General features: G+C 42.4%; 1 protein-coding gene across 1 annotated transcript in view; it reads right to left on the bottom strand.

Moving 5' to 3' along the window:
* NFX1 (nuclear transcription factor, X-box binding 1) overlaps positions 1–17,084 on the bottom strand; it is a 76,391-nt gene extending 59,307 nt beyond the window's left edge. The window contains exons 1-3 of the mRNA XM_086743075.1: positions 17,024–17,084; positions 8,440–9,489; positions 4,135–4,296 (exon numbers count right to left, since the gene is read on the bottom strand). Of these exons, the coding sequence (XP_086599201.1) occupies positions 4,135–4,296; positions 8,440–9,489; positions 17,024–17,048 (1,237 nt within the window). The 5' untranslated portion in view covers positions 17,049–17,084. The remainder of the gene's footprint in view (positions 1–4,134; positions 4,297–8,439; positions 9,490–17,023) is intronic.
* Positions 17,085–17,682: the final 598 nt, after the last annotated feature.

Here is a 17,682-nt window from a genome sequence, read left to right as displayed (position 1 = left end):
ACTTCAACCCTAGTAGTATATTCTAGAATCAACACTGGTAGTTTCACGTTACAATTTCTAAAAGGTCTTATGCAGTTCCCCAGTGACATAACCAAATTATTGCTTTGACTTCTCAGCTAGACACAATCAAAAGCTTTTGTCCCAGTAACAAAGAAATAGCAACGTTTGTGTAATATCCAAAGCACACAGAACGGCTTCAGCCCTTGAAAAGCATGGCAAGTAGATTCATATTCTGACCACTGAAACTTAGAAGCCATCTTACAGGCCAACAGTGGATTGGTACAAACTACAAGCTCATTTGGAAGTAGAGGGCAGAGGCAGCAGAAGGAGCAGAAGAGACAGCTGTAATAACTCAAATATTTCCAGTCTTTCCAGACAAAGTAAAAATACTATTAAAACCTTCTCTGCAAAGAAGGAAGCAAATGGCTTAAACTTTTGTTCCATCAATGTAAGGGCACAAGTCAAACACCGCTCAAGTATCAGTTTTTAAAAGTATCAGAAGAAGGAGGGGGGCAAGAGATAACCATTTCCCCTTTATAAACATAACAAAGCAAAAAGATCTTGTGTTCAATGCATATATTTTTGCCAGATTGACCTTAGCTGTGCAATACCTAAAGGTGACATTCATCCAAGACGTAATTCAAAACACTAGTAAAAATGCTTGCTAAGGAGAAAGTTATGTTCTTCATTACAGGAAAGAATCTTTCTGCATGATGGCAAAGCAGTGCCTAGCAGAGCTCCTCCTCTTCATTCTGACCAGGACATCTCTAACAGACCATGAAAATCCATTCTCTAGCTCCGAGCACTGCTGATAGTCTACACTGTACAAATACTGAACACTGTATGTCAATAACAAGTCTAATGTAGGCAGACCAAGAACAGAGCAATGCCCTATGACTCCTCACAGATAATCAGGCTATTCTTTCACCTGGCTAGGCCAAACTGAAATAATTTTTCAGTTAACCATCAAGACAACAGAAGGCAAAGAAGTCTCCAAGAGAATACACCTTCAGTAAAACACATCCGAAAGTGTCCCTGAGAAAATACATACTATAGGGTGCAAAAAGATTTTGTTACGGTAACCTAGCATAGTTCTTTGCTCCTTCCCACCAGAGTATGTAGAGGTTCAAGTATGTTTTATCTCATTGACGCAGTAACCCAGGATAGTTTGCTACCCTGTCTCACCTGCACCCACCTTTGCATGGGTGTCAACCCAATGGTCAGCTGTGGATCTCCGAATTCAGACAGCAGCACCTGCATTACATCAGCAAGTTTGCTAATAAGCAAACCAGGACATTGCATATGTACAATATGTTAATCAGTGGAAGTTTTATTATCCATTCCTGTGGTGTATTCCTTTGAGCTCCACTCCCAAGCAGAGTTCCATTGCGTTGGATCCCCATGTGATTAGTGTTGGCGTCCCGGGGCTTCCACCATGGTGATGCTACCATTATTAAAGCCAAAGCTTTCACTTGCTGAGCATTTTGCCTTGTCCCTGAGGGATCCGCCTCTGCTTTTCCCTCATTACAGACACCCATTACTACTGATCTGGAAGATAGAACTATGTGGGAAGATATCGCACCAAGGATGATTTCTACCTCATTCAAGTATTCAGGATTTCTCTGATACAATGCCATGATCACACAAAAACTGTGAGAAATCATACGCACATATGTACCTTCAGCCTCCTGCTACACATCATAGAAATAAGAGCTGCTGTAAGGCCCCAAATGGAGGGACATTCTCACTGAAATATTCAGTTGCTTCAAAAATGTAAAAGAATGAACACTCAAAACTGATGTTAGGAACAAAATAGTCTCACTAGGCTGGAACTGAAATGTAGCAGTGAAAAATTTGGGTGCTGAGATTAGATAAGATTTCCTGGAATTCATTATAACATTTCCAGAATCAAGTAGATTTAAAGTAAATTGTGTTCAGGAAAAAAAAAAAAAGTTTTTTTTCTTCTTCCAGATAAACAGCTAATTATTGAGTTAGGTAGATTACAGTGTCCTATTTCTCTTCTGGAAAACAATAATTACTGTCAGGGTTCTAGTGACTTCTGCAACATTATGCATAGCCTGAAAAGTAGAATCTTACACTGAAACAGCCTACCATAAAACAAACGAATTCTGAAATACAAGTTCTAATCAAGATAGGGTAGCAGGACCTTGCAGGTCAAGAAATATGCATCAGTGTCCTTACCGGAGCTATGTAATCAGTTTTACTGAGGCCATCACCTTTAAATTTAACTAATGATCTGCTTGAATTCTCTCATATACAGGATAAAGTAATATACTTAGTCCACAAATTCTTACAAGAAAGACAAATGGCCAAAAGATACGGCTACTTGAAATGCTGTCAGGATTCAAGCATCTAAGGTCCCTGTCTTGACAAATAAGCAATTCCTCCCTTACACAAGCAGATACTCTTTTAATCAAGCAGTAAGTTGTTTTCAGGGAGATAAATCAGCTCCAAACAAGGTTCAGAACAACAGCTAGGAGATAAAGGTTCTCAGCAGCCACTCTCAGTTTTGGTGTTGTGGTTTAGCTACGGTCAGCAATCAAGTAACACACAGCTGTTCAATCACACTCCCCAAGAGATGGGGAGAGAATTGGGAAGAAAACTTGTGGGTTGAGAAAAAGACAGTTTACTAGGGTAGCAAGGGAAAAGACAACAACATATACATAATAGAAAAACAATAGTAATAATAAAACAAAACAAACAAAAAACCCCAAATGACGCACAATTTCTCACCACTCGATGACCTGATGATTGATACAGCCCGTCCCAAGCAGCAATCCCAGAATTAAAAAAAAAAAACACTGTAAATGATCCCAAAACAATTCCGAATAGAGAGAGAAAAAAAAGAGAGCCAGTTCACTGGCCCACCCCCCACTTAGGTACTGAGCATGATGTTTGTGGCATGGAATACTCTCTTTGGCCAATTTAGGTCAACTGTTCTGGCTATATCCCTCCCAGCTTCCTGCACCTGCACATTAGCAAAACCTGGAAAGCTGGACAGTGTCCTTGGTCTCATTAGCAACAACTGGTAACATCAGAGTGTGTTTATCAACACTCTTCACATAGGAAATCCAAAACACACTGGCTACTGAGAGGAAAATTAACTCCATTCCAGCTGAAACCAGGACACTTACAATCTCAGCCTTACCCAAAAATCCGTTCCCTTCTCAAACACTCTAATGCCTTTATGTTTCAAATCTTGTGCTGACATTTGTAACTTCCTTTCTACTGTCAGTACAAAGCACAACCAGCCCTACCCAGAAGTCTGTCTATTCACCTTCAGAAATAGAAGAACTTTGCAACCAATTCTTTCTGCAAGAGATTTACAGACTGTAAGAACTTCTCTCAAATACCTAGAAGTAGCTAACAGACTATATTTCCTCAGTCTGCCCAGATAGACACACATGAAGAATGGTAAATGCTAAACAAGCAGGGTACAGAAAAAATTAAACCTACTTCAAGATTAACATTATAATCTTCAGAGTGTGTCTACATCACACAACTGAACACAGGTAGAGAGGCTGCAATTCAGCCTTAATTTACACCAAGGCATTCAAAGAGCAGAATGTAGTGGTATAGGAGTTTCAAAAAGTGGTATAACAGAGAGAATCTGAAACAGTTTAAGCTAGTGGCTTCTCTGAATTTTGTTTCACTGCATGGCACCAGCGACAGATTTCAGGAGTACTTTATCTGGTAACAGAACTAAGAAGTGGTTGAGTAAAAGCAGACAACTAAAGCTGGGAAGTGGTTCTGTTTGACTGCTCAGCTATGCACAGACGAGAGAAGATGCGACATTTCTTGATGCATAAAAAGACAGCCACAGAGCTTTGCATCCTGATGCACTGATTTCATTAAGCAATCTTATACTTACGTATCCAAATCTGGCAATTAGTTTCAGCTAAAATACTAGAAAGAATCAAAACAGTTAGGAGGATTACACAAAGCATTCAAAGAACACAGAAAATTATTTTTTTTTATTTAAAACTTGCTTTGTTTACAGCTTACCCGTTACCTTAGAGAATATTTAGAAGTTGTTTTCCAACATAAGAAACATATGAACTTTGCTATTATATATATGAGAGAGACAAAGTGTGTGCAAGACAGAATACCAACCTTCAGCTTGTGAAGCTGGTGATCGTGCCCACTTCTTAATGCAATTCAGATGGAATACATGGTAACAATTCTGACAGCTCCACACTGGGGCTACTATTCGGACCACTTCACAGCATACCATGCACTCATACTTCTCTGTTGTCAGCTGTTCAATCAATGACCCTGCAAAAAAAAAAAAAAATATTAGTTGTGCACGAAACATCAATTAGCTGAGAAACAAAATTCACACTAAATTCTGAGATGTCATTTAAGTTATAACACAACTTATTTTTCCTCTGTGGCAAGGTATTAGTCTATGCCTTGAAGATTCCAGTTTGATACTTGGTATGCATTTCTCAAGTTTCAGAGCAGGAAGTACGAGATTCCTGTAAAAGTGGAAACAATAATTCCTGTTGATGAATAGCAGTTATTCTGATCTGCCAAGCTTTAAAGTATTAACTAATTTCTAAGAAGTTTGAGATTTCACTCATCACTATACAGGAAATTTATCTTTGCATAAAGTTTAAACCAAAAAGCTTAAAGCTCTTAACTTCTGTAGTTTCAGTCAAAATTAATTCTCATCCTCAAGTATTCCTGGAAGACCACACAACACATATTAACAGTGAAGTATGTGGATTGTGGAAGTAAGCCCCTCAAACTGACTGCTTTAGGAGTGGAACTACTGGGAAACAACAGTCAGAGTCTTTTAAGCCATATGAAAGAACATTAAAAAGTACTTTGAAAATAAAGCAAAAACTCCACATGAAAGACAAATCAGCTGGAAAACAGATGTGCAAGCATCACAAAAAGCACAGATTTAGTCATGTGAAAATAGTGGCAGATATTGTTTACAAAATAGCTCCCCATTAAACATGCAGACTGCCATTTTCGAAGTGGAAGTTCCTTAAGTTCCCTGTATAAGATTATTACTTCTCTTCCTGCTTATTGCATTTAACAACAATGCTGGGAGAAAGATTGAGGTATCTTTAATTTTATGATTCAAGTAGAACCCAGGAGCATGAATGTTAATCTGTTTAAGTTAGAAAGGATCAAAGAGGATCTCGATCCTCGAGCTTCTCCTAATGGAACAAAGTTTCTGACTGGTGCTACCTTATGCTTCCTGAATATGCTACTACTTTTTCAGCTCTGAAAGAGAAAGGACGATGAAAAGCAAAATCTTTGAAAGATTCAATATCACAGTTAAGCTATCAGGAACTAGTCTATCTGTCTCTATGGTTCTGGGTAGCAGGAGATCAGATTGAGATGCTTTATAAGAAAAAAATAACTGGAAAGGGAAAGGAAAAAAAAAAAGGAAAGTCTTCTGCTGACTGCTATGAATAATATCAGACTATTTTCTCAGTGCACACTTAAGGTTATCTAAAACAGTAAGAAAAAGCCACCTAGGTTGTCAAAGAAACAGAAACCAGTACCATGGCACTGAAGAGACTCAGCTGATTTCCATTTAATGTTTCAAGTCCCTGATGGTATGAGTTGGCACAGAATTCACTCACGACAGTCAAAACCTGTGGGTCTGCTTTACACTGTCAATGGCACATGTTTCTATTCTCAACTTCCAGAAACAGCATCCAAAGACTCTCTCTATTTCTAATTACCTTTTGATAGTTGTGTTGCAAAAAAAAAAAAAAAAAAAAAAAAAAAGCAAAAAATCCAGTTAGCATCAGAATACGGTTCCTCTATCTGGCATTTTCCTACTTCTACACAAAACATGAGAAAACTTATCCTGCAAAAATCATTTTTAGGATTGTCCTCCTCAAGTCCCACTTTTCAGAATGCTCAGAACTTTACTCCCCACTCCTGCAACACAGATGTTTTAACATGGTGCCTGACCAGGCCATCATTGGCAGTTCTATGCAAATAGAGGTCCATTCGGAGGTCCACTGCCCCGGCTTGCTGATGGGGCTGTATGCTCCTTCCCCCTGCTCCCTCTTAGGAGAAGCTTCTTCATCCCTTACTAAACAAGCTGACCTCTGCTTCCAACATTTATTCTTGTGTATAGGGGCAACTGATACCAGCACGGGTTGGTTCTCTGGTTCAGCCTGTCATGATGGTTTGAGTAGCCACAGTGTCTGTCGTCCGGGTTGGAGAAGCTGCAGCGCTTGTGATGAAGGCTAGAGTATCTACAGTGCCCGTTGGTCTGTTTTCCCTCTCTTCCCCTTGAGGGTGCCGCATTATATAGAGCGCTGTTTGGTAGACACTGGCCAGGGCCCAGCACAGTGCAGTAAGTTGTTCCTCTCTGGAATATCCACAGCATTTTCCCTTCAAATATTCTATCACTTCATCATGTAGTTGTGCGGGAATTAAATTCCAAGCCATTGGAGGTGAGAAGTTCCCTAGGTACCTGCCCATATTCTTCCACATGCCATGCCACCAATGACTATCCAACCTCAGGGCAGATCTCTAGGCGGTATTCCTAAAAAGTGTTTTTGTAAACCTAAACAAGACCTGGGATACATTCAGCAGACATAGCACTAAGAGCATGTTGGCTTGAACATCCACAGGATATTGAAAATTCTCAAAAACTGTTGTAACTACCCCAAAGGAGAAAGGGGAGGTGAAAGAGTGGGGGAAATTATCCACATACAGATACCAACTTAACCTCATGGCCACTGATGTTCATATCATACATCAGTAATGCACAGTTCAGGAAAATGATAATCCTCATCATTCTCCCTGAGGTGATAAATAGCAGCACCACAGGGACTACGTGTTACATATAAGGGTTTACATAGCACAACCACTTGACCAACAAAAGCAATATTGTGACCAGCAATTATTTAACTAATATAACAAGTGTGTATAACAAACTTTGTTTCAGTTCACTCTGGGCAGAGCTGTCATTATCTCAACCCTTCAAGCCCCATGTTGGGTGCCAAAAAACTGTTGTGGTATAGCCCCACTCAGCAGCTAAAATACTATGCAATTGCTTGCTCACTACTCCCTCTCCTGGCCCTCCTCAGTGGGATGAGGAGGAGAATTGGGAGAATAAGAAAGGCAAAACTCATAGGTTGGGATAAAAACAGTTTAACAGGACAGTAAAGGAAGATAAAATGGGGGGAAGGGGGGGTTGGGGGGGGGGGGGAAGGGGGGAACAACCAAACAATAACAGAATATACTAAGCACATGATTCAGGGAGCAGTAGCTCATGGTGGATCCTGACACCCAGTTTGCTCCCCAGTAGTGAAACTCCACCTCCCTTGATGCCATCCCCACTTTATATACTGAGTATGATATCACATGGTATCAAAGATACCTTCCACTAATTTGAGTAAGTTATCCCAGCTCTGACACTTGCTAGCTTCCCGTAAAAATTAACTCTATCTAAGCCAGAACCAGGACATTAGTAAAGCAAACCAACCAAACAAAAAAAAAACCCAAATCCACCACACAAAATCTGTTCTTAGAATCATAGAATGGTTAGAGTTGGAAGGGACCTCCAAAGGTCATCTAGTCCAACCCCCCTGCAAGGAGCAGGGACATCCCCAACTAGATCAGGTTGCTCAGAGCCTCATCCAGCCCAGCCTTGAACGTTTCCAGGGATGGGGCTTCCACCACCTCTCTGGGCAACCCGTTCCAGTGTTCTACAACCCTCAGGGTAAAAAAAATTTTCCTAATATCCAATCTAAATCTACCCCCCTCTATTTCAAAACCATTACCCCTCGTCCTATCGCAACAGGCCCGACTGAACAGCCTCTCCCCATCTTTCTTGTAGGCCCCCTTTAGGTACTGGAAGGCCGCTATCAGGTCTCCCCGGAGCCTCCTCTTCTCCAGGCTGAACAGCCCCAACTCTCTCAGCCTGTCCTCATAAGAGAGGTGCTCCAGCCCTTTTATCATCTTCGTGGCCCTCCTCTGGACCTTCTCCAACTGGTCCATGTCCTTCTTGTGTTGGGGGCTCCAGAACTGGACACAGTACTCCAGGTGGGGTCTCACCAGGGCAGAACAGAGGGGGAGAATCACCTCCCTCGACCTGCTGGCCACACTCCTCTTGATGCAGCCCAGGATGCGGTTGGCCTTCTGGGCCGCAAGGGCGCATTGCCGGCTCATGTTGAGCTTCTCATCCACCAGCACTCCCAAGTCCTTCTCCTCAGGGCTGCTCTCAATCCATTCTCCGCCCAGCCTGTATTCTTCCCTAGTAAACTTACAGGACATCTCCCCACTCAGCACATTCACATTCAATTCTACCCTCTGAAACTGATACTGACCTAATGTGAAATAATAAAACTCTTCAGCTAATCAAACGTGAAGGCAGTTTAAATTACTCAAGATTCTATTTTAATACAGGAGTACAGATCAGTCTTGAAAGCTTACCTGTATGAGTTTCTTTGTTTTTTGGTACATCACTTTGCTTTTTCCAGTACTGAGTCCAGCTGAAATGAAGTGCAGGTGCCTGATCCCCCTTTAGCAGGAACTTTCTTCCATTACATCTGACAGAATCAGACAATTGATGCCTGACTTCACTGGTCAAGTTTTCATCATTTTTGTGACTGGAGAGTTCCTTCTTTCTCTCATTTTTATCTTTCGGAGTATACGCAAGAGAAGACTTCTTACCTATTTTTGTATTTTTACTACGGTGAGAATCATGTCTTCTCTGACACTCCTTTTCTACTGGAGGTTTATTCCACACAGGCTTCCGGGAATATCTTTTGCTTACATAATTGTAGCCTTTCTGCTCATCCCCATTACCAACAGATGCATCACAGAAGGCTTTTCCAACAGATGATTCTGAAGAGTCAGACTGAGTCAAATCCAAAGATGGAACATTTTCAAACAACTCTACTTTCTGTTTAGAGCTCACTCTCTTTTCCCGGTCGTATACTTGCTTTCCCTTCTCCCTGAAACCTCTTCCAGATGCATGCATCAGATGTGTTTTCTTTGGCTTTGCTCCTCTGCTATCTGCACTAGGTACCTCCCTGTCACTCTCTGAGGAGAAAAAGTCATTGTATCCTCTAGGAGCTGCTTTTCTCCCAGGTACTATTGCAGCATCTGAAATTCCTGGACCTGCAGCAGCATCAGCAGTACTTTGCCTTATCTTACTTCTAGTACACGTGCTATTGTTTCTTGATCTGTGCCATCTCTGGCTTTGCAAGTTGCGATTCTTCAAACTTTTACTGGTACCAAAATATTGGTGGAAGTCTTCAGAATTCCCATACTGAGCTTCTGGATTACAAAAGCCATGATGCTTTGTGGAAGAGCTTTCATAATCTGTACATCTTTCAGAAGACAGACTAGGAAATGGTAAATTTCTTCTATCCTGATTACTGTTAGATTCTTTCCTATCTTTATTTATCCAGTTTATATCTGTAGGTTGTCTTTCTCCTGGAATGGAATCAGCAGCATCAGGATTGAAACTCAATGTACCTAAAAAGTGAAAAAATAAAAACACACCTATAAGACTTAAATAGTAAACAAAGACTATTAAATAATAAACACTTATTTTCAGCAAAAATACCATACATGCAAAGGCCCAGAGGTTCAATCAATCCCACAGTTGACAGAACAACTGCAAACAAGTTTTCAGAAAACAGAACTGAATCATACAGTGCTTTGTGGAAGTTACCTTCTCTTGTCATCTTCAGAAAAAGACTGTGATGACTCAACAATATAAAAACAGAAGGTGAAGAAAAACATTTGAAGCAGCATTGTGTGTATATAAGACACACAAGCGTGACAATTAGTGTTTAACATGTGCTGAAGTTTTTCCTAGCATGTTTACATACACACACAAATCTGAAGAAAAAGGAGTCCTTTAAATACAAAAGCTACACCTGAGATATTAATATTACACAGAACTTTCGATATCAATTGAAATTCATCAGCCAAAAAGTAGCAATAGTAAATGCTTGCACAAACCCTGATGACACCATTCCACTTACAAACATATAAAATGGTTTATGGACAACCTGGGGCAGTTTTAGAAAAATACTTTTTCTGCTACGAGGCCACCAACATGAACCATGCCACTACTTGACAGCTTTCCTGTCATTTCTATATCTCTAAATAAAAGAACAGCTTCACTAAGGGTAAATCGTGCCCAACCAATTTAGTCTCCTATGACAACATTACAGCATTGGTGGATAAGGGATGACCAAAGGACATCATCTCCCTGGACTTGTGCAAGGCATTTGACACTGTCCTGCATGACATCCTTCTCTCTGAACTGGAGAAACATGGGTTTGATGGACGGACTACTTGGTGGATAAGGAATTGGCTGGATGGCCGCACTCAGAGAGTGGTGGTCTACGGCTCAATGTCCAAGTGGAGACCAGTGCCTTTGTTGGTGACATGGACAGTGGGATAGAGTGCACTTCCTGCAAGTTCACTAAGAACACCAAGCTGTCTGGTGCAGTCAACACGCTGGAGGGAAGGGATGCCATCCAGAGGGACCTTGACAGGCTGGAGAAGTGGGCTCATGCAAACCTCATGATGTTCAACCAGGCCAAGGGCAAGGTCCTGCACATGGGTCAGGGCAATCCCAGGCACAAATACAGGCTGGGCGGAGAATGGATCGAGAGCAGCCCTGAGGAGAAGGACTTGAGGGTGCTGGTGGACGAGCAGCTCAACATAAGTTGGCAATGCGCCCTTGCGGCCCAGAAGGCCAACCGCATCCTGGGCTGCATCAAGAGGAGCATGGCCAGCAGGTCGAGGGAGGTGATTCTGCCCCTCTACTCTGCCCTGGTGAGACCCCACCTGGAGTACTGTGTCCAGTTCTGGAGCCCCCAACATAAGAAGGACATGGACCAGTTGGAGAAGGTCCAGAGGAGGGCCACAAAGATGATGAGAGGGCTGGAGCACCTCTCTTATGAGGACAGGCTGAGAGAGTTGGGGCTGTTCAGCCTGGAGAAGAGGAGGCTCCGGGGAGACCTGATAGTGGTCTTCCAGTACCTAAAGGGGGCCTACAGGAAAGATGGGGAGAAAACTCTTTAGCAGGGCCTGTTGCAATAGGACGAGGGGTAATGTTTTTAAAATAGAGGGAGGTAGATTCACATTAGATATATGGAAAAAATCTGTTACAATGAGGGTGGTGAAACACTTCTTAATGTTTCATAAAAATATGTTTTTCAAAAACCACACAACTTGTCTCTAAAAAGTATATTCTATTAAAGACCATTGTTTCTTCGGTCATGAGATGTGATATGCAAATGTATGCATAAATTATAAACTAACTGCTGCAGAGGGCTTTCAAATGAATGCAGTATATGAGCTTAAGTATGTTTTGCAGATCAGTAAAACATACTATCTTACACTGACAAAAAAACCATGCTGGATATGGCTTTAAAATGCTGGTTTTCTAAAATACAGTCAAATTGCCTTTTGAGAATCGCCTCCAAGAAGCACAACCAGGACCTGAAATGTAGCTGTGGAAGTGAGATTTTTGAAAGCACTTTCCAAATAATCTGTTAAGTCTGAAGAAACAGATGGAAAACTAGGATTCAGATATCTAAAAGCACCTCCAAAATATGAATAATTCATTAGGGCTTTTTATATCACCCATGAATAGGATTCCTTACTGTTAGCTTTTACATTATCAAAAAAATTCAAAAAAAAGTGATGAATTGATTTATCTGCCACAAGAAACAGCAAAATATATATACAAGTGTAATAATCAGTAGCTAACACTGACTCAAATTTCATGACATGTTTACATGCACATACATAAAAATCACAAGAAAAATGGAATCTCTACAGCTAGATTCCAAGTCTGTATTTCTATAAAATAAACAAAGAAAATCATGTTATATTTAGAAATAACCTATACATCGCAGATTCTAACATTTCTAAGAGAGTTTGAATGTGAATTAAAACCAAGCATATGAAACTCATATGGTCCCATGCCTGTTCTGCAGTAACATTACACATTAGATCACTTCAGCATTAACTGTGGACAGAGTCAGAATAGCCTGGCAAAGTTAGGTAGTCTGTGTGAACTATCCTTCAGAAAAATAAATGGACAAGGACACTTAAAAATATGAAGCAAATTAGTAAGTACGTGCCCCATTTTAATAAGTACAAGCTTTGCTTCAAAAACAGAGCTTATTTGGGGGACCAGTTCAGCCATCCATCTTAGTAACTTAGGTACATTTTAAATGAAGACATCAATAATGGCATTTGAAGGTGCCACTTAAAGATATCATGCTTAAGTGACATTTCTTAGCACAGTTTCTGCAAGCTAAATTCCTTTAGACTTTGAAGAGCCATTAAACAATGTACTTTAATTAGGTAGAGACTGTATGAAGTTCTTAATTAAGAATAAACATAACACAGAGAAAGAATACATTGAAGAAGTCCAGCTAGAAAAAAAATACAATGGGTACAACAGTCTGAGGGAAATCCCTTAGGTTTCAGAGGTAGTACTACTTTACTCTTAAATGAATTCAGCTCTGTCTCCTAGAAAGGAAGAACTCTGACTTTCCTTCTGAAGCTTAAGACCAATACAAAACTGGAACTAAATAAACAACACTGATTAGTACCAGTCTTTCTGATTGGACAAGTACTTACTTTTTAATTGACCACTTCTTACTCAGATACCCATAAATTCAACCAAAAATAGTGTCACCTTGAGCACTGTGTGCAGTTTTGGACTCCACAATACAAGAAGGATATAAAAATATTAGAATGTGTCCAAAGGAATGCAACTAAGATCGTGAAAGGACTAGATGAAGGCTTATGAGAAGCAGTTGAGGACACTAGCTTTGTTCAGCTTGCAGAGGAGAAAACTGTGGGGTTATATCATGGCTGTCTACAGCCTCCTCACGAGGGGGAGGTGCTGATCGCTTCTCCCTCCTGGCCAGTGTAAGACATGAGGGCATGGGGCATGGCTTAAAGCTGCACCAAGGGAAGTTCAGATTGGGTAACATTAGGAAAAAGTTATTCAATGAGAGGATGGTCAAGTACTGGAAAAAGCTTCTCAGGTCACGGCCCCAAGCCTTTCAGAGTTTAAGTATGTGGATAATGCTCTTAGATATACGGTTTAACTTTTAGGTTGTCCTTTGTGGAGTCAGGAGTTGGACCCAATGACCCTTGTGAGCTCCTTCCAACTCAGGATATTCTGATTCTATGTTCTGTGTATATACTGGCTCCCAGTAGAAGACAAAGGTAATTTCAGGACAGACGTCTTCAGTTTTAAAGCAATTCAAATATAACCTATTCTTTCACCTAAAGACATATGACAGTATATAGAATGCACACACAAGAATCTATTTGTATCAGCACTGCACATATCCAGAAAAGAAATGGTCCAGTCAGCTGAACACAAAGCACTTAACCACAGGGAAGAGACTCCTTGCAGGTCTTATGGTTCCTATATTACACTGCACCACAAACAAACAAACAAACAAAAACCAAACAAAAAAACCAAACAAAAAAACCAAACAAACAAAAAAAAACAAACAAAAAAACAAACCACAGAAAAACCCCACAACCCAAGACAAAACAGGAATTGCACATTATGGAAATCTGAGGCTTTTGTTATAGCATTGGAAGCTTTAAAACTCTTCCTCCCAGAAAAACCACCTTGATCTTTTCTGTCTTCTCTGATCATTTTATATATTCACCTACAGCATCCTATAATTTCCAGAGATGACACAGATTTACAAAAGGTTCAAATCCTTCCTATGCAGCAGTTACATTGTTTCAGGCTTAAAGACTCAAGCAGTGCAACCCATTTTCATGTCAAACAATCTGCCTGTCCAAACCCCAATGTTTACTCCAACTGCAATAGCTCATCTAACAAAATACACGCTCCCTTCCTGCAACTCTTGCCAGAAATTATTAGAGAAAGATTAACACACAAAATCATCATTACCGTAGAATCACAGAGTCACTGAGGTTGGAAGGGACCTCTTGAGACCATCTAGTCCAAATACCCTGCCCAAAAGGATCAGCTAGAGCAAGTCGCCCATGACTGCATCCAGCTGGGTTTTGAATAACTTCAAGGACAAAGAGGCCACAACCTCTCTGAGCAACCTGTTCCAGTGTACGACCACCCTCACAGTAAAAAGACTTTTCCCTTTGTTCAGATTTGTGTTTCATTTTGTACCTGTTGCCTCATGTCCTTTCACTTAATACCAGTGAGAAGAATCTGGCTCCATACTCTTTACTCTCTCCCATCACGTATTTGTACACAGCACTAAGATCACTCTGAGACTTCTCTCCAGATTGAACAGTTCCAGCTTTCTCAGCCTCTTCTCACACGAAGGATGCTCCAATCTCTTAATCATCTTCATGGCCCTTTGCTGGACTCACTCCAGAATATCCATGTCCTCCTTGTACAGGGGAATCCAGAACTGGACACAGTGCTCCAGGGGTGGCCTCACCAGTGCAGTCTCGGTTGGGACTGTTGGCCTTCCTTGCAGAGGAAGTACATTGCTGACTCCTGGTCTGCTTATAGTCCACCAAGGACCCCAAGGTCCCTGTCTGCAGAGGTCTTTCCAGCTAGTTAGCCCCCTGTGTATACTGGTGCACAGTGCTATGTTTTTGTCTTTTTATGCTATTGTCCAAATTCAGTGCATCCACATTTTGAACAGAATGTGAAGTTTTAGCTAGTCCTTTTCAAGATGACACAGGAGAAATATAAAAGCTGAGAAAGAAATACACCTTCGCCTTAAGTAGCTTCATCACCACTACAGAAAGGATTTGCATAAGGAGAATAAATGTATTACAAGTTTTCACTTTCCTGTTCACCATTACTGTGGGCTACTCAACGCTTTATAGGAACTCCCTGATATCTTTAGTTTAATGATGCATTGTACCATATATAATGACCAGATGTCAGCATGAAGGCAAAAAACCAAAACTACATTCAACAGCAATTATAGCAACTGATGGAAAAAAAAATTCCATTAATAGTTATTAAATACAAATATCACCTCTCCCTTCTTGATGCACAGAGTTAGAAACTAGAAAGGTATATCAATGTGAATAATCATTCTATAATTGCCTTTTTTCTTATATTCTTCTTCTTTGTCTCTTATACTCATTCCCTGTGTCTCAACAATCATTCACTATTGGCAAAACATCCTGGATGGGCTGCACATCTGCCGTGACCCAAAACTGTTATTCTTTGACCTCAACTGCTTCCCCTGATTTACCCAGAGAGTAGATCTTTCATCTTTAAGCTCTCAAAAATCATACACTCACTCTGTCCATGAAATTGCAGGGAAAAAGCCAGTTCCCATCCTGATATTGCACAAGCACTATACGAAACTTATCTATGAGATGGTTCTTGATAACACACTGTTACCATAATACGGAACGTATTCCGGAACTTAACAACATATGACAATATCTGTGTTAGCTTAACGATTATAAAGCAAATGAAGAAATGATGTACCATCCAGACCAATCAACTGCTTTTCAGCAAAGCTATTTTTAGCTTGGTACACCTAGTTAAGAGGCTTTATTCCAACGCATATATACTGTACAAAAGGTTTCAGGACCAGAGCTGACTCATAGCCTGACAGCATGAAAGATAAACAAAGAAGCAGACATTTGCCTGCATCAGCTTATCTTTACCAAAACTACCAGTCTCTGCTTTCAGTATCATGTCCCAGGCTCCTCCACTTCCCATAAGGCAGCTTTGGACCCATTTTCATCCCCTCAAAAAATGAACTCAAATAACTTTTCCATCATGATAGCTGGGCTGCCAAGAACAGAGAAGAGGAGACAGAGGATGCTATCTAGGATATGGGTTCATGATAATATAAATTAACATAAGGGTACTGCAAAAGTAGATATTCATATTTTCTTCTTTATCCCAGGCACAAAAGTCCAGGATTCTACCTGTCAGAAACAGAATGACTCTATTATCAAAGAAATGGATTAGTTCATCAGGTGACCCCAAAGTGACATTGATTACCTGACAAGTCTACTCAGATTGCAAGAAAATAAAGAGACATGAAGGAAACACTAAATATCATTAATGACTCCGGGCAACAATGTTATTTCTAGTTACACACTCAAGACACGCAAGTGCTCTTCTACCACTAAGTGTCCATAATACACGATAAATTGTAAATGTGAGGCTGGAATACGGATCTTGAAAGGCTATTCTCCCTCTTCCTCAGCAGCCACACCCAGTAAAACAAAAGTTACTCTGAATCTGCATCATAAAAGCCAGCAGGAAAAAACAAGCAAATGAAAAAAATATCTTCTTGCACTTGTGGCGTTCAATCACACTCCAGGTCCTTAAGCCACTTTCTACCCGTGAGCTCTGGCCTAGATCCCTCTGGGCAAATGGCACTTGCTCTAGGCAATTAGCTCCTGAACATCCCAGACCTCAGCTTCTAGACTCCAGCGAGACGCCACGAAACGCCGCAACTTTACAGCGACCCGCGGGGCTGGGACAGGCCCGGCTGCCCAGTGCAGGCAGCACTGCCCCCTGCTGGGTTCCACGGGCATGGGTGGGCAGAGAGCAGAGAGTTCTCCAGAAAACAACCAGCTCTTTGTATTTTTTCAGGCGTTCCCATTCGTTTGTCACATACCAGAAGCTCGCTCGTTCCTCCTCAGGCAAAGTTTCCTTAGTGCGCCCTGCAGCAAAGGCGAGGTCGGCCATTTTGAGCGCCACAGGCGCCGCAAAGTTGCGGCGGGCGGGGGCGGGGCGGCAGCAACAGGTGGTGCCGCAGCCCCGGCCCCTCGACACGACAGCGCTCGGCCGCAGCGGTGCGGCCCTCCGACCGACAGCACCGCTGCGGAGCGACGACTGCTCCTCCTCCCTCCCGCGCCTACCCTACCCTACCCTACCCCACCCCACCCCACCCCACCCCACCCCACCCCACCCCACCCCACCCCACCTTACCTTACCCTACCCTACCCTACCCTACCCTACCCTTCCGCACCGCACCGCCCCTCTCCCCTCCCCTCCCCAGCTACCCCCGAGCACGACAGCCGCACTCACCTGCTCCGGGCTGCGCCTCTGCCATGCCAGCGCAGCCCACCTCCCCGCTCGCCGAGGTCCAGCTTCCTGGCTGCCGCACACGCGCACACCCCGCCCCCCCGGCGGCGCACGCCTAGGCGCGCGCAGCCGCACTGGAGCGCGGGGAGCAGAGGCGGGCATGAGGTGGGAGGGGCAGGGGCGCGTGGGAGCGCGGGGGCGGGGCTGCGTGCTCGGCCGGGGCGGAGGGGCGGGCGGACTGCGCGGGAAATGGGGAGCTCTGCCTGAAACCACGGAGGAGGGGGAAAGGAAAACTAATAGCGGCAAAGAAACGCTAGCGCTGGCAATCAACTGGCCACTTGCTTGGCAATCAGCCTGCCTGCTGCAGCCTTTCCCTGAAATTGCAGCCTTTCAGTACTTGAAGGGGCTTATACGAAAGATGCGGACGGGCTTTTCAGCAGGGCCTGTTGCAATAGGACCAGGGGTGATGGTTTTAAAATAGAGGTAGATAGATTTAGACAAGATATAAGGAAAAAAATTTTTACAGTGAGGGTGGTGGAACACTGGAACAAGTTGCCCAGAGAGGTGGTGGATGCCCCATCCCTGGAAACCAAGGCCAGGTTGGACGGGGCTCTGAGCAACCTGATCTGGTTGAAGATGTCCCTGCTCCTTGCAGGAGGGTT

Source organism: Chlamydotis macqueenii, chromosome 2, assembly GCF_036417535.1.
Source record: "Chlamydotis macqueenii isolate bChlMac1 chromosome 2, bChlMac1.mat, whole genome shotgun sequence".
Taxonomy (NCBI): domain Eukaryota; kingdom Metazoa; phylum Chordata; class Aves; order Otidiformes; family Otididae; genus Chlamydotis; species Chlamydotis macqueenii.
This window is presented reverse-complemented; position numbering and strand designations above follow the sequence as displayed.